At 49.0% G+C, this 17,500-nt stretch overlaps 1 protein-coding gene across 2 annotated transcripts in view; it reads right to left on the bottom strand.

The window, feature by feature from the left end:
- sfmbt2 (Scm like with four mbt domains 2) overlaps positions 1-17,500 on the bottom strand; it is a 46,774-nt gene that overhangs the window by 11,870 nt on the left and 17,404 nt on the right. Inside the window, exons 5-10 of one of the 2 annotated variants that reach the window (XM_084447620.1) lie at positions 15,386-15,406; positions 7,462-7,550; positions 4,358-4,601; positions 3,461-3,558; positions 1,887-1,988; positions 144-374 (exon numbers count right to left, since the gene is read on the bottom strand). In XM_084447620.1, coding sequence (XP_084303746.1) covers positions 144-374; positions 1,887-1,988; positions 3,461-3,558; positions 4,358-4,601; positions 7,462-7,550; positions 15,386-15,406 — 785 coding nt within the window. The remainder of the gene's footprint in view (positions 1-143; positions 375-1,886; positions 1,989-3,460; positions 3,559-4,357; positions 4,602-7,461; positions 7,551-15,385; positions 15,407-17,500) is intronic. The other variant, XM_084447621.1, reaches the window with a different exon arrangement.

Raw genomic sequence — 17,500 nt, 5'->3', positions numbered from 1 at the left:
AGGAGGATGATGAAGAGGAGGATGATGGAGAGGAGGATGATGAAGAGGAGGATGATGGAGAGGAGGATGATGAAGAGGAGGATGATGGAGAGGAAGATGATGGAGAGGAGGATGATGAAGAGGAGGGAGGAGGAGTGTCGTACGTCGGGGAAGCAGGCGTCGGGGGCGGACTCTGTCCCACTCTGCTTCAGGTACTCCGCCCAATCGAAATCCTGGCTCTGGAAACCCCGGGGTCTCTCTAGACCAATCCCGTTCTTCAGACACCACTGGACGGGCAGGATGCCCAGCGAATCGGCATGGCACACCTGGGACAGGGGCGTGGCCTCGGGCGTGAGGTCGTCCAGCGTGACCTGGAAGTAGTGGTGGTTGAAGACCTGGAGGGAGACAGTATCAGTATCAGAACTCTACTTGAGTTTTACAAACAACGAGTCCTCTGGCCGTCCCCCACCTGAGGAAATCGAGGGGTGATAGTTTGACCCCGAGGGGTGTTAGTTTGACCCCTGTGCATTAGTGCACACGTTCCTTATGGGGAGGGGGGCACTTGCTTTATGGGGAGGGGGGCACTTGTCTTATGGGGAGGGGGGCACTTGCTTTATGGGGAGGGGGGCACTTGCTTTATGGGGAGGGGGGCACTTGCTTTATGGGGAGGGGGGCACTTGCTTTATGGGGAGGGGGGCACTTGTCTTATGGGGAGTGGGGCACTTGTCTTATGGGGAGGGGGGTACTTGTCTTATGGGGAGGGGGGTACTTGTCTTATGGGGAGGGGGGCACTTGCTTTATGGGGAGGGGGGCACTTGCTTTATGGGGAGGGGGGCACTTGCTTTATGGGGAGGGGGGCACTTGTCTTATGGGGAGTGGGGCACTTGTCTTATGGGGAGGGGGGCACTTGTCTTATGGGGAGGGGGGCACTTGTCTTATGGGGAGGGGGGTACTTGTCTTATGGGGAGGGGGGTACTTGTCTTATGGGGAGGGGGGGTACTTGTCTTATGGGGAGGGGGGTACTTGTCTTATGGGGAGGGGGGTACTTGTCTTATGGGGAGGGGGGTACTTGTCTTATGGGGAGGGGGGCACTTGTCTTATGGGGAGGGGGGTACTTGTCTTATGAGGAGTGGGGTACTTGTCTTATGGGGAGGGGGGCACTTGTCTTATGGGGAGGGGGGCACTTGTCTTATGGGGAGGGGGGTACTTGTTTTATGGGGAGGGGGGCACTTGTCTTATGGGGAGTGGGGCACTTGTCTTATGGGGAGGGGGGCACTTGTCTTATGGGGAGGGGGGCACTTGTCTTATGGGGAGGGGGGCACTTGTCTTATGGGGAGGGGGGCACTTGTCTTATGGGGAGGGGGGCACTTGTCTTATGGGGAGGGGGGCACTTGTCTTATGGGGAGGGGGGCACTTGTCTTATGGGGAGGGGGGTACTTGTCTTATGAGGAGGGGGGCACTTGTCTTATGGGGAGGGGGGCACTTGTCTTATGAGGAGGGGGGGTACTTGTCTTATGGGGAGGGGGGTACTTGTCTTATGGGGAGGGGGGCACTTGTCTTATGGGGAGGGGGGTACTTGTCTTATGGGGAGGGGGGCACTTGCCTTATGGGGAGGGGGGTACTTGTCTTATGGGGAGGGGGGTACTTGTCTTATGAGGAGGGGGGTACTTGTCTTATGGGGAGGGGGGTACTTGCCTTATGGGGAGGGGGGTACTTGTCTTATGAGGAGGGGGGTACTTGTCTTATGGGGAGGGGGGCACTTGCCACGATTAATTTTAATTTTAAAAGGACAGGCTATTGGACGGACACCCGTCATGTACAGAAGCATCTTAAGGACACCAGGAAGGAGGGTGGGCTGGCCACGCCCCCTGGTTACGCAGAGACGGCGGGGGTTCCGTCTGACGCACCTTGGTGACCGACACAGGGCAGACGATGAGAGGTTCCCATGGCGACAGCATCTCCAGTTTCATCCCTGTCTTGAAGGAGTGTTTGGACAAGTCCACGTGGTCCTGGAACCGGGCATACACACACACACACACACACACACACACACACACACACACACACACGCACGCACGCACACAGAAACAATATATAACACACTGTAATACTGCCATGATAATACTATGCCTGCATAATCAATGAGCAATGTTTATCTTGGGACCTACAGTACATTACATCAACCTTATCCATTTAAGAGAGCATGCTGTAAAAGTGAAAGGTGTGTGTGTGTGTGTGCATTCAGTGTCCCTGTATGAACCACACACACACACACACACACACCAGATAACAGCAGGGTGTGGGAAATAGAGATGTTTAGCTAACCATAAACCACCAAGACACTACGCAGAACCAATGCACAACCACACACACACACACACACACACACACACACACACACACACACACACACACACACACACACACACACACACACACACACACACACGCAGAACCAGCAGAGGAGCACAGGTGTCTGCATAAGTACATCTTGATGAGGCTTAGATCTTCCTCCTGTTCAGTTTACACAGTGCTGTTTGTACACACACACACAAACACGCGCACACACACACACATTCAGCTTCTTCTTGTGTGCGTGTTCGTTCATGTTTTGTATGTGTTTAGCATTGTGTTGAGTGTGTGTGTGTGTGTGTACAAGCAGCACACACACACACACACTCAACACAATGCAAAACGCATTCAAAACATGAACGAACACGCACACACACAGGGGCGTAATGCAACCCAAAAAAACGAGGGGGCACAAGATAGTAATGAATAATTAATAGCGCGCATAGCGCACGTGGAATTTTAGTGTTTTTTTGTGCATTTTTGCAGTATAAAATCAGGACACAGCACACTACCAGCTGCCACTCAAGTGGTGTGAAATTAAACTTACCGGTAGCGTTCTTTCAAGGACTTTCAAAAGGGAAAACAAATCAACTTTTTTTTACTCACTTGGCATTGGTCCGAAATGATATACTGTATACTGAGGTATGAAGTATTGAATCTGATCGACTGAATAGCCTAATATTTGGAGGACCTGTTCATCAGTTAAGGACAACCTTAATCTAAATGTATGCAAGCAGACCATGAAAACGTGTTTATCTGAGGCGAGGGGGGGGGGGGGGGCTTCCAGGTCCAGTGTTTATTTGGAAGAAATCAAATCTTTTTAGCTTTTTGAAAGAGGTTATGGTGGCTTTTCGAGGTGGTCTTTGACATAATTAAAATAATACATTCAGCTCAGTAGAGAAAATAATCATAGCTACGCATTGTAAAATGTAATGGTAAACAAACAATAACAGAAATGTAACAACAAACAAACAAAAAAACACACTTTTTTTTTTTTTGTGTGTTTGTTTGTTTGTTGGGCATGACGCTTCTGCACACACACACACACACACACAAACACACACAAAATTAACCCAACCCAGAAGAAGCTGAATGTGTGTGTGTGTGTGTGTGTGTGTGTGTCTCTCACCTTGAACATCTCTAGGGGTAGGGGGCCCTGCTCCGCCTCGGCCTGCGCCGCCTCGAGCTCCTCCCTCCACTGGGGGGCGCTGTCCAGACCCCGCAGCTCTGAGGACGACGCAGTAGAGTGGGGTTATCACAACCATCAACACAAACACAAATTAACACACGCACGCACGCACACACACACACACACACACACACACACACACGCGCACGTCAGGAAGAGGCTGTTTCCATGACTCCGTCATGTTGGCTTCAGCACTATGACCTCATAGACCGAGATGTTGAGTTGTAGCTTCCACAGAAGCCACGACGGTGTCGGTTCTTGAGAAAACGCCTCCCTCTTTCCACAGAACTGCACACACACACACACACACACACACACACACACACACGCTCCTGCCGTCGCAAACACACTCTCAACTTTGCAGGCAACACACACGTACAACGATGGAGGTAAACCTTGCATAGCTACACTGACCACAGCTGTTGTGTTATACAATGGCTGGTTTCAATGCACACACACGCACACACACACGCGCGCGCACACACACGCACACGCACGCACGCACACACACACACAATAAGCAATCCTCTTCCTCTACAGGAGTGAATATGACCTGATCCTTTGACAGCTGCTGTTACAGGATAAGCCGGTTTATGGAGAAAGGGGAGGGGCATGAACAGGAAGTGGATTGATGTGGGTTTGGAGGAAGTACGGTGTCTATCAGAGTGATACAGCGGGACATCCCTCTGGTTAACTGATGTTACTGATGCTCACACACACACACACACACACACACACACACACACACACACACACAGGTTGACATTGGCTCCAGTCATACAGAACTACAATCCCGCCCCCCTTGAGAACTACGTTTCCCAGGTCCGAGGGCCCCACCTGCCGGAGGGTCCATGGACAGGCCGTTCTCCCGGGCCCAGCCCATCGGGCGGAGCCGCACGTCCAGGTAGAACAGCCAGGTGTCGTGGGCGTCGTCGCGGAGGCCGACGTAGCGGAGGCGGAGCCTGCCTCCCACGTTCTGGGCCACGCGGGCGGCCCAGTAGAGGCAGGGGTCACAGAGGTCGCGCACCTCCATCAGAGATCCCTCAACGATGAGGTCCACCGTGTTCTTACCCCTCAGAGGCTGGGGGGGGGGGGGGGGGGTAGAGAGGGGGGGGGAGAGAGAGAGAGAGAGAGAGAGGGGGGGGGGGGCAGAGAGGGAGGGAGAGAGAGAGAGAGAGAGAGAGAGGGGGGGGGAGAGAGAGGGGGGGGGAGAGAGAGAGAGAGAGAGAGAGAGAGGGGGGGGGAGAGAGAGAGAGAGAGAGAGAGAGAGAGAGAGGGGGGGGGCAGAGAGAGAGAGAGGGAGAGAGGGGGGGGCAGAGAGAGAGAGAGAGAGAGAGAGAGGGAGAGAGAGAGGGGGGGGGAGAGAGAGAGAGAGAGAGAGAGAGGGGGGGGGGCAGAGAGAGAGAGAGGGAGAGAGGGGGGGGCAGAGAGAGAGAGAGAGGGCGAGAGAGAGGGGGGGCAGAGAGAAAGAGAGAGAAACAGAGAGAGAGAGAGAGAAACAGAGAGAGAGAGGGGGGGCAGAGAGGGAGAGAGAGAGAGAAACAGAGAGAGAGAACGGGAGAGAGGGATAGTAAGAAACAGAGAAACAGAGAGAGAAAAACAGAGAGAGGGAGAGAGAGAGAAAGACAGAAAGAGCGAGAGAAACAGAGAAGGAGAGAGAGAAACAGAGGGAGAGAGAGAAAGAAAGAAACAGAATGAGAGAGAGAGAGAGAGAGGGACATAGAGTGAGAGAGTAAATACCAATCCCTCAACATGAGTGCTTTCCCCCCCTATGAAAAGCAGAAGTGGTCTGATCCGTGATGAAGGCCCAGCTCAACACACAGAGACAGGCCTCACTGGAGCCTGAATGTGTCTGAATGTAGGTGAAAGCAGGTTTTAGCCTCACATATAGAACTGTCCACTCAGTTACCACTTATTAGGAGCACCTGCTTGGTGACGCAAACAGCCTGTTCCTCCAAACAGACAATCCCTTTTCAAGTCAATCATGTGGCTCAACAAATAAACCATGTAGAGATGGAGAAGTTTAGTTGTTTAGTTGTTTAGTTGTTCCACCAAACTGAATAAAAGCCCCTCATGGGGTTTTCACACACTACAGTTCCTCTAGAGTTTACAGGACGGTGAGATAACACAAAACATGTCCGCTGAGCGGCAGGTCTGTGAGTGAAAACAACTTGTTAATGAGAGGTGTTAATGAGAGGTGTTAATGAGAGGTGTTAATGAGAGGTGTTAATGAGAGATGTTAATGATAGGTGTTAATGAGAGATGTTAATGAGAGGTATTAATGATAGGTGTTAATGAGAGGTGTTAATGAGAGGTGTTAATGTGAGGTGTTAATGTGAGGTGTTAATGAGAGGTGTAAATGAGAGGTGTTAATGACATATGTTAATGATAGGTGTTAATGAGAGATGTTAATGAGAGGTGTTAATGATAGGTGTTAATGTGTGGTGTTAATGTGAGGTGTTAATGAGATGTGTTAATGAGAGGTGTTAATGATATATGTTAATGAGAGGTGTTAATGAGGGGTGTTAATGAGATGTGTTAATGAGAGATGTTAACGGAATGTGTTAATGAGAGGTGTTAATGAGAGGCGTCAATGAGAGATGCTAATGAGATATGTTAATGGAATATGTTAATGAGAGAGGCTGATGAGAGGTGTTAATGAAAGATGTTAATGAGAGATGTTCAGAGGAGAACGGCCAGACTGGTTCAAGCTAACAGAAAGGCCACAAGGCCTCAAACCTTTGTAGGTATGAGTTTAAATAGTTATTATAATAACAGTGGTTACTGCCCCCCTCCCCCATTTAGCTTTTTATATATATATATATGGTGGTTTATCTGTATTATCATATGTAATTGGTCTCTGTATATTTTGTTTTTTATCATTCACACTGTTTTTATTTACTCTAGGCTACGCTAGCGTGAGCTACGCTAGGCTAAGAGAGGTGACGTTGACACGTCCTTGCGTAGCAACGTGCGTCGTGCCAAAATTGTAAATTTACACGAGCCAAAGCGCTATTTCATGCGAACCGATAGGGGCGCTGACGCAAGGCGCTAACCCGTGCGCTCAGAGTGTAGCGAAAAACTAGCGCAGAGCCTGCGTTCACAGCCGCGTTAGCGTAAATGGTAAACGGACTACACTTATAAAGCGCTTTTCCACCTTAGCGGCACTCAAAGCGCTTTACAATGGCCTGTCATTCACCCATTCACACACACATTCACACACCAATGGCGGCAGCTGCCATGCAAGGTGCTAACCTGCTCATTGGGAGCAATTTGGGGTTAGGTGTCTTGATCAAGGACACTTCGACATGTGGACAGTCGGAGCTGGGATTCGAACCACTGACCCTTCGATCATTGAACGACCCGCTCTACCAACTGAGCTACAGCCGCGTTAGCGTAGCGCGCGTAGAGGATGAATCAGGCCTTGTTTCCTCTGTGACTCAGAGTTTTATTAGTGGAACACAGGGTTACTGTACGGACCTGCTGGGTAATTAGTCATCAAGCTATAATCTTATTGATCTCCTCTGAGGACACGCTGGACTGAGAATGATGATGATGATGATGATGATGAGGACAGGAGATGCACCTTGAAGCACAGTAGCATCGTCCTCCTGGGACTAACGGACGAAGTAGCCCATAACGCAAAGCTAATTGTTAATTAACTCATTAAAACCGTGATACCCATGATGACCTGTCTGTTCATTTTTACGGCTCATGTAAAAACTGTAAAATAAAGAAATAAAGGCGACTAATGCTCATAAAACAGCTGTTTACAACATTGGCGATGTGTGCATGAGGGCACCTTGTTGAATCCACGCCACGAAGGCCGTTCTGGAGGCTAAAGATACGCGTGCTTCATAAAGTGGCCACTGAGTGCACATACTGTAGTTACACTAAAAACTCCTTCCTTTGCATATGCATATGAGCAGACGCCTCCTCACCCCTTCCAGCAGGGTGGCCGGGGCGGTCCTAGAGCCTGTCAGATCCTGGATGAGGAACTCTGTCCAGTCCCTGTACTTCTCCTTAATGGCTAGGAGACAAAACAGAGAGAGGGGGAGAGAGAGAGAGGGAGGGAGGGAAGAGAGGGGAAGAGACAGAGATAGGGATAGAAAGAGAGGGAGGGGAAGAGAGAGGGAGGGAGAGGTAGAGAGAGAGAGGGTGGAGATTAAAAACCCAGTACTGTCCAAAATACACATTTCAATAATACAACAATACAGAATAAATGTTAGTGAGCACTATTGAGCAATTGAAATGTAGAGGGTTACACAAAACAAAGCCTCACACACACAGACACACAGACACACACACACACACACACAGCAGGTGTGCCAGTGCGCCCTCTCCAGAGCCAATCACACGGCAGCTTCCCTGCTCATCTACGTGAGACACGCTTGTTTATTCCACTTCCTGTTCCCACAGTGCGGCAGTGATGTATAATTCATGCTGAGTAACTATGGGTTTTGATTTGGCTTCGACTGCACACTGACTACCTGCACCCCCCACCCTACACACACACACACACACACACACACACACACACACACGCGCACACACACACACACACACACAGACGTGCATACACACACACACACACAAACACACACACGCACAAACACACACACACACACATACGTGCACATACACACACACGTGCACACACTCGCACACACACACGTGCACACACGTACACACACTCACGCGCGCGCACACACACACACACACACGCACACACACTGATGCAGACATGCTGTTGTCCTGAGTTTGCCAGTGACAGATCTGGAAGTTGTCTTCTTCAAAGGAAAATGAACAGACAAACCGACCCAGGTGAGACTCAGTGAGTCAGAGCTCAGTGAGTCAAAGCAGAAATGCTAGTGATCTATATTTACAGAGAAACCGGACCGCTAGGGCAGGAAGCCACATGTAACATGACGTACAGAACAGAACACAACAAAGCTGGGTCGCTGTGTGGTAACAGTGTGTGTTGTTATTGTAGTCAGGTGAGCAGAGTCTGGACAATGTACCTCATTCCTGAACGCATTTAAGAAAAAGTTAAGAAGAAATGTCTTCTTAACTCCACTTACGAAGTTCCCGGGACAATTCTGGCATTCCTGAACGGTTTCTTATCTGGGATTTGTTCTTATCTAAGAACAGGATTTAAGAACGTGGAAATGCAGGCGTAGGGAGGCCAGATTGGAGTGTGCCCGTTCGCAAGGGCTGCATTTATGAGAAATCCGAGGTGATTGTGTTCACATCAATTCTACAGACCTCCTTGGCTTGAATAATAATAATAAATACGAGTCATGAATCATCATTATAGTCATGATTATACAAGGCATCGTGATGTCCTAAAATAAATGAAAGCACACAAATGGCAGTGAATGAATAAATAAGCACTAAACTCAGTCACTACTCAGCACAACAGCACCTTATAGTCCATAGTCCTCAGAATGGACACGTACATTCTGTAAATAAACGTGAATATCCATCACTAAAATATATCATATGGGCCTACATAATATAGATGGGGCATATCAGGATCCACAAGTAGCCTACTCATGCATTTAACTAAACTGTACAATTTAATCATCTGCTCTCGGCACATCCCATCCCTTTCATGTAGGCTAGCCTATATATTTTGGATTTTGTCCATAATACCGTCTTGTTTTCTATTGTTATTTTGTATTGGTTTGTTTCACCTTGCTTAAGCTTAGTGTGCACGTTATAAGAGCCAGCGGAGAAACATCTCACTGCTCATTTTACTGGTATGTTGCGTGACGAATAAAACGTCGAATATACACGTGACCTTGAACATCAATCAACTTTTCCCGCGCTGTCTGGGGATTCTGTGCACACGACCCTGTAGTAAGGAGCTGGCAGGGCGTTTATGTATGCAAATTCAGGTGTACGAGAACGTGCATTCAACTTAAGAAGGGGAGCACAGCTGAGAACACTTTGGCGGTTTAGGAACACATTTCCACGCGTTCATGAATCCGGCGGGGATCTTTCTTAGGGTTGGTCTTACGAAGTTCGTAAGAAGACACTTAAGAAAATGTTCAGGAATGAGGTCCAATGTGTCCAAGATTGAAGGTTTTAACCAACCAAACTCAATCATTCCATCTGGCATCCAGGCAGCGATGCTCCTCTCAGTATATAACAAGGTCATGAAAAAATGGCCAAAACCGTGTCCCACATCTTCAATGGTTGCCATGTACAGATGTGGGAAGTTAGAAATGTCACATGCTGCAGCATTTCACCTTTGCGGTATTTGGCAGGGAAATCCCGTTGGAAATCTCGTGGGATTTCAGTCGGGTGTTATTTACATATATACAGCAGGCACGATGGAATAGTGGATCTGATATCTGTTCAAGCCTTCTACTGTGAAGCTGAGCATACTCAGTCTGACCTGATGAAGATGCACTGACATGGAAACGTATGAATGTGAATGAATGTTGGTGGTGGTCGGAGGGGCCGTAGGCGCTGGCAGCCACGCTTCTGTCAGTCTGCCCCAGGGCAGCTGTGGCTACAGATGTATCTGACCACCACCAGGATGACTGTTTGAATGAATACTGGACTCTGTAAAGCGCTCTGGGTTTCATGAAGGGCGCTATATAAATCCAACTTGATTGATTGATTGATTGATTGATGGAAACGTTGTCAGCCTACTGCACCTTAATAAAAGGCTCTAATAGCCGAGTGCTCCAGTGACTCCTCCCCCTACTTGGTTCCACTGATGTCCAGTGACTCCTCCCCCTACTTGGTTCCACTGATGTCCAGTGACTCCTCCCCCTACTTGGTACCACTGATGTCCAGTGACTCCTCCCCCTACTTGGTACCACTGATGTCCAGTGACTCCTCCCCCTACTTGGTCCCACTGATGTCCAGTGACTCCTCCCCCTACTTGGTCCCACTGATGTCCAGTGACTCCTCCCCCTACTTGGTACAACTGATGTCCCGCTCCTGAGAAGCACCGGTCAGCTGCTACTGTTGAAGCGTGTCCAGACCCCTGGTTCATGTTCAGTCAGTGTAGTGAGGAGGCAGGGGTCTCACACACCACAGCCAGGGGCGGACTGGCCATCGGGAGCACCAGGAGTTTTCCCGGTGGCCTGGCGCGCCAACTGGCCTGGCACGCGGTGAATGGCCTGCCCCCCCCATCAACAAATCGTGCAGCACCCCCCCGCTGTCAACAAAACTAAACTGAAAGTGTTCCATCTCACCGCGTCGGCTCGGCTCGTGGCCTGACTTGGACATGACTCCCGGCATGAAATATTCACCCAGTCCGGCCCTAACCACAGCTAATATGATGTTGTTATCAATGAAAGTCTTAGAGAGGTGTTCGTTCTGGAGGTCAGCTGTACTTTCCATTACAGCTTAGAGGAAGTCTTTCTGACCAAGGTGCTGAAATATCAACAGCTACTGTACCGTACAGCAGACCAGGTCACAACTAGACTACACGTGTAGAGGTTTAGTTTTTTATATTAGCAACCTCGGTCAGGTGCACAGGTTGGTTGTGAGGGGCCTTCCGAGGGCCGGCCTCGTCAGGAGAAGGGCCAAGTGGTTAACGAGGTACTGCTGGGTTTCATCCATTATTGGGAGCTGCTCAGGGTGGAGGAGGTTCTGTTCTCTAGCCATGCACTAGGCTGCTGTGTCAATTACATCTGTCATTGTCGTCATCGTGTGTTTACTGTATGTAACAATGTGAGGCCAACTAGGCCCTCCTGCTGACTGACTGACTGCTAACCTGAGGGCGTTGTTAGCGTGTTCAGTACTGGGTGTTCAGTACTGGGTGTTCAGTACTGGGTACCACACCACCGTGATGCACCTGAGCGATTTTGGGCTTCAGTGTCTCGTCTTGCTCTCCCTCCCGAGCTATGTGCCGTCACCAATGGCGGACTGGCCATTGGGACGTTCGGGACGAATGCCGATGGGCCGGTCCTCAAGTGGGCCGGCCTGGTTGCCCCCCCCCCCCCCCCCCCGTCAACAAATCGCACGTGCACGACAATCGGAATTGCCTTTACTCCCCCCCCCCCGCTCAACAACTTGCTGACAGTTTAGTATTCACAATCGGAAAGCCTGTTCGGTGGACCAACTGGAGCTACATTTCTGGTCTGAATTCTTTCCCCAGTCCGCCCCTGGCCGTCCCTAATATTAACATGCTTCTTTCTCTCCAATTAATACATTTTCCAGGATCAAAATAGTCGAATTGTCCTATTCGCCTTATTCACCTCAGCTGCCATATTGGTCAGTCTGACGTAATTGGGGATGCGGAAGTGCCCGTTGACTTCAATGTTAAAAGTTCGCTGTAAAAACACCACTTCAAGAACCAAAATAGTCAAAATAACAGGCTGAATACACTATCAGGGTTACAAACTCATCATTACCAGACTCTGATTGTTTTTCACTGCCGTTGTTTTGGCGTTTGTAAATACATGGAGGTGAATGAGCCATAGTGAGCCGCCAGCTGCATTCACTCCCATGTGTTTCCAAACGCCAAAACAACGTGAAATACTCTCTGGACCAAAGCGTGGTCTTCAGCCCTATTTTAATAATTGTGTTTTTTCCTGTCACACTATTTTCATTTCCTTACAACCACTGTACACACACACACACACACACACACACACACACACACACAGGCGAGGGCAGTGCTTCCGTTCTGTTGATCTCTAGCGAACCAAAATAGATAAACTATTTTTACAGATCCTGTCTAGATTACTGTAGTCATCAAGCCATTTAGAACAGCACTCAAAGCAGAGCAGAAAGCACGCAGTGGCTGTGACCTCTGAACTTCAATCTCCCTCCCTCTCCCTCCTTCCCTCTCTCCCTCCCTCTCTCTTCCTCTCTCCCTCCCTCCCTCTCTCTCCCTCCTTCCCTCTCTCCCTCCCTCTCTCTCTTCCTCTCTCCCTCCCTCTCTCTCCCTCCCTTTCTCCCTCTCCCTCTCCCTCCCTCTCTTCCTCTCTCCCTCCCTCTCTCTCCCTCCCTTTCTCCCTCTCCCTCCCTCTCTCTCTCTTCCTCTCTCCCTCCCTCTCTCTCCCTCCCTCCCTCCCTCTCCCTCCCTCTCTCTCTCTCCCTCCCTTCTTCCCTCTCTCCCTCCCTCTCTCTCTCTCTTCCTCTCTCCCTCCCTCTCTCTCCCTCCCTGCCTCTCCCTCTCTCCCCCTCTCTCCCTTTCCCTCCTTCCCTCTCCCTCCCTCCCTCTCTTCCTCTCCCTCTCTCCCTCTCTTCCTCTCCCTCTCTCCCTCTCTTCCTCTCCCTCCCTCCCTCTCTCCCTCTCCCTCCTTCCCTCTCCCTCCCTCCCTCTCTTCCTCTCCCTCCCTCCCTCCCTCTCTCCCTCTCTTCCTCTCCCTCCCTCCCTCTCTCCCTCTCTTTCTCTCCCTCCCTCCCTCTCCCTCCCTCCCTCTCTCCCTCTCTTTCTCTCCCTCCCTCCCTCCCTCCCTCTCCTTCGAAGAGTGCAGTTTATGCAGTTGGCATGGAAATAATAATCATCATCATATCTCTTCTCACTATCATGAGGGAAAAGCCTCATTTTCATTCAACAATAACTGCATGATTAACCTTGAGGAGACTCCTCTGTCTGTGTCTCTCTCGTTGTCTCTCTCTCTCTCTCTCTCCCCTCCCCTCCCTCCTCCCCCTCTCAGCTTGGCTAAGCAGGAGAGACCAGGCAAATATCTATCATGCAAAAAAGAGAGAGAAAAACAAACACACATTTACATATCCTGCAGGAACCCATTGTGAAGAACTGCAGTCAGATTCCAAGGTTCCCCTTGATAATGAAAGTGATTATTAAAGAATAATTCTGCTTGTTACAGCGCTTAGCTTTGTTTTTTGGCTCTGAACTCAGCAGTGCAACAGATTCTAATCAGGGCTAATGGGACTGAATTAGTCATCACACAGTCTATTCATTATGTCAGTGGCGGGGGTGCGACACAGAGAGACTCCTCATCCAACTTCGCCAGGGCTGTTGTTTAAAGGAGAGCAAAGGGACAAATTAGCCTGGTGGCTAAATCGGGCATGTTTACGTTTGATTTTTAAAAGCTCGTTAACATTCGCTGCCCTGTGCTATTTAAAAAAAAAAATACATATTACAAATCTTACAAACTACAATAACGGAGGAGGAAGCTGGCTTTTCGCGGAATAATCACTGAGCAACGATATAAAAATCACGAATCAAGCAATCACGTCGATTGAATAGGGATTCCGTAGATGCGGTGTCACCGTGTCACTGTGTCCACACGCCTCCCTGCTGTAATAGGGTCAATCACGCATGGGCTGGTTTATGAGGGGGGAGGACGGGGGGGGGGGGGGGGGGGTGATGTTAAACATTAACGTTTTTATAGGTGTTCAGATGGGGAGATGAGGCTGTATCAAGAGGAGGCGTGAGATATGAATTAGCTCATCGTTGTGTGTGTGCCAGACGCAATTAAGCTCTGAGAATGTACTGTCCTCCAGGGGAGGGTGCCTGTACGTGTGTGTGTGTGTGTGTGTGTGTGTGTGTGTGTGTGTGTGTGTGTGTGTGTGTGTGTGTGTAGTATACTGTATGTGTACATTAGTGAGTGGGGGTTTCCAATGAAATTTTTGATGATCACATGTGTGGTGATCTCACACACACACACGCGCGCGCACGCACACACACACACGTCTCCAAGCTTGTGTAAATCTTGTGGTGAAGGTGTGTGTGGAGGGGGTTCTGGGTAATTTGGGTATCAAATCCTCTCTGCTCACAAGGAGGAGCCTTCCTGACTGTTCAGGATTCACTCTGCACACACACACACACACGCACACACACACACGCACGCACACGCACGCACACGAACGCACACACACACACACACACACGCACTGCGGAGAGGCAGGTTGGAGTCTCCTCTCTGGAAGGTGCTGGCAGGAAGTAAGAATGTATTATGCAAATGAGCTCCGCACGGCTCCGAGGACAGCCCTGTGATCGTCACGTGACCCGAACGTGTGACAACCCGAAAAAGGTCTCGGCAGCAACACATGCAGCACACACCGGGGCTGTGGTGGAAAACGTTCACTGTTCACTAGTGCTTATGTAGTGTTTGTCATATGGTGAATAGGGAACGCAGCTTGGCTCGGTAGGCAACACCCCGCCATAACAACCATGGAGGTAATGGATCCCCATGCTAACATCCTGGCACCGGGGAGGTGGGCGCATGTGTGTTGTAGCTACGATGCCGGCGAGCAACACAACCGGCGTCTAAACCCTCCTATAAGAGAAGAGAGATCAAAACAGACAGACAACGAACATGCACAGCAAGAGGCGGCTCAGTAGAAGTCAATTCTGATGTCACTTCCTGTTGACAGAATGGAAGGGGAGGAGGAAGAGGAGGCAGGGGCAACAGGAAGCGCACATGCGTCTCAGAGGCACAACGTTAGCTCTATGCTGCTGTGCGCTAGCCAGTAGCCAGGCAGTCAGGCAGGAAGTGAGTCACGTGGGTTAGTCCCAATAGGACAGGAAGTGAGTCACGTGGGTGAGTTCTATTAGGACAGGAAGTGAGTCAGGTGGGTGGGTCCTATTAGGACAGGAAGTGAGTCAGGTGGTTTAGTCCAGATAGGACAGGAAGTGAGTCACGTGGGTGGGTCCAGACAGGACAGGAAGTGAGTCAGGTGGTTTAGTCCAGACAGGACAGGAAGTGAGTCAGGTGGTTTAGTCCAGACAGGACAGGAAGTGAGTCAGGGGGTTTAGTCCAGACAGGACAGGAAGTGAGTCAGGTGGTTTAGTCCAGACAGGACAGGAAGTGAGTCAGGTGGTTTAGTCCAGATAGGACAGGAAGTGAGTCAGGTGGTTTAGTCCAGACAGGACAGGAAGTGAGTTCAGGAGGGTTAGTCAGAGAGTCTGATAGGACTGCTTACCTTTTCTTAGGTAAACGTTATCTGAGAAACAAAAAGAAATAGAGGTGACTGTAACACAGAAAGACGTTCCCTCAAACAGTCTCTCTCCCTCTCTGACACACAGACACACACTTCCCCTGATACAAGAGCCTTGAACAGGACAGTCACAATAAACAGGGAAGCTCAAACGGGAATCACATTTAAAGTCAGCGTGACCTCAGAACACAAATCCTAATCTGCCGGTGCAGAGCAATAAGCAAACCCCGTAAATAAACACCAAGACGAAGAGACCAGCACCTAAAGCCTTAGATTTCCATATAATTAATATGTTAATTAGTTCATGTAAATGCAAGAATGGGAAACAAAAATGAACTATCACTGATATTTTCCGTATATTTTGTTGGAGGTGCTGGGTATTTGGTTTAAGGGGTTTGGTCTGTACCAGAACGTTTAGGCAGAGGCAGTAATAACAAGTAATATTGACCATTTGCACTCATACACACATGCATAGGTGAATACAGTATAATATTGCAATAGCCATATAAGCAACCATTTGATCCCTCAGGTGTAATCTAACCCTTTGGACATGCATATTAAACGATACAGACTCCAAAAGATTCCCACCCTTAAAGGAGAATGTTCTTTTTCGACAACCTGGACCTTATTTACGGCATATTATAAGACGCTTGACTCACCGAGATCACTTTGGTGTAATTCGGAGGCCTGTAGAAGAAATTTAAAATCCAGCGCGAGCCAGTATATCCATGTAGCCTACAGACGGAGAATAGCCAGTCTGCGCGCTGTGCGCATGCGTGCTGGAGCAAGTGGGGAAGCTTTATTTGTTTCTAAAGAAGTTTCTAAAGAAAATCCAGCGCGAGCCAAGTATATCCATGTAATGGCGGCGGACGGGGCACCGAGAATGCAGCTTCTAAAAAATCAATTTTCTGCTGCGAAACAGTTGTTTTCATCAATCTGTTTTTATGAATCGATAGTTGTGCTTCCCCCAAAGCGAGGGCTTGTTGTGGTTTTCAAATATGTGTTTTTTAGCCTCTGTAATATGATCTTTAGAAACGTCTTTAGAAACAATTAAAGCTTCCCCACTTGCTCCAGCACGCATGCGCACAGCGCGCAGACTGGCTATTCTCCGTCTGTAGGCTACATGGATATACTTGGCTCGCGCTGGATTTTAAATTTCTTCTACAGGCCTCCGAATTACACCAAAGTTATCTCAGTGAGTCAAGCGTCTTATAATATGCCTTTAAAAGTGGCACATTTGCTCAAAATAATGTAATATTTTCTGTAAATCTACCACGCAAGAACATGGAAAAAAAGAACATGATGGCTGTATAGAAGTTTCTGCATCATCATCGTCATCATCGTCATCATCACAAATGTTAAGGAACCTATTAAGGAATGGACTGAGTGAAGTGTGCCTTTAAAACGTCTGCCTGTTGTGTGAGAAACAGTGTGGATGGATGCTCAGGTCTGGCCTGAGTCTCACCAGATCAACTCTGACACACACAGGGGTTTTCCTGGCTCAGAATGGCTCTTTGGGGGGTGATGTGCACACAATTTTTTTGGGGGGGAGAACCTCAGTTTTATGGCGAATAGCCTACCAGCAAATACAGGCCTGTATTCTTCACTGTCGTTCTGACTGAGCTCACTTTTCACAGTCGTGGGAAATCTTCCGACATGACACAAAATGGATATGAAGTCAAAATGTTTAAGATACTGATAACCTGTCTATTAATTATCTCTGTTACTAGTGGTCCAAACATGGACTGGTGATTTTCCGTTGGCTCTGGCTAAAATCTCTTTGGGGAGCGCCAGAAACCCCTCTATCCAGGAAAAACCCTGCATACAGTAGGCTCTCTTGCATACTTAACCAGCTGGACTGGCCAAGAGGCACAGTCATTGGTGTGTGTGTGTGTGTGTGTGTGTGTGTGTGTGTGTACTTTGATGTATGTTTGTGTGTGTTGTGATTTGTTTTGATGTGTGTGTATGTGTTGTTGTGATGTGTTTTGAGTGTGTATGTGTGTGTGTGTGTGTGTTGTGATGTGTTTTGAGTGTGTATGTATGTGTGTGTGTGTGTGTGTGTTGTGATATGTTTTGAGGTGTGTGTGTGCATGTGTGCGC

This window comes from Borostomias antarcticus, assembly GCF_949987555.1.
Source record: "Borostomias antarcticus genome assembly, chromosome: 13".
NCBI classification, from domain to species: domain Eukaryota; kingdom Metazoa; phylum Chordata; class Actinopteri; order Stomiiformes; family Stomiidae; genus Borostomias; species Borostomias antarcticus.
The sequence above is the reverse complement of the archived record's forward strand: the minus strand, read 5'-3'. Positions and strand labels throughout refer to the sequence as shown.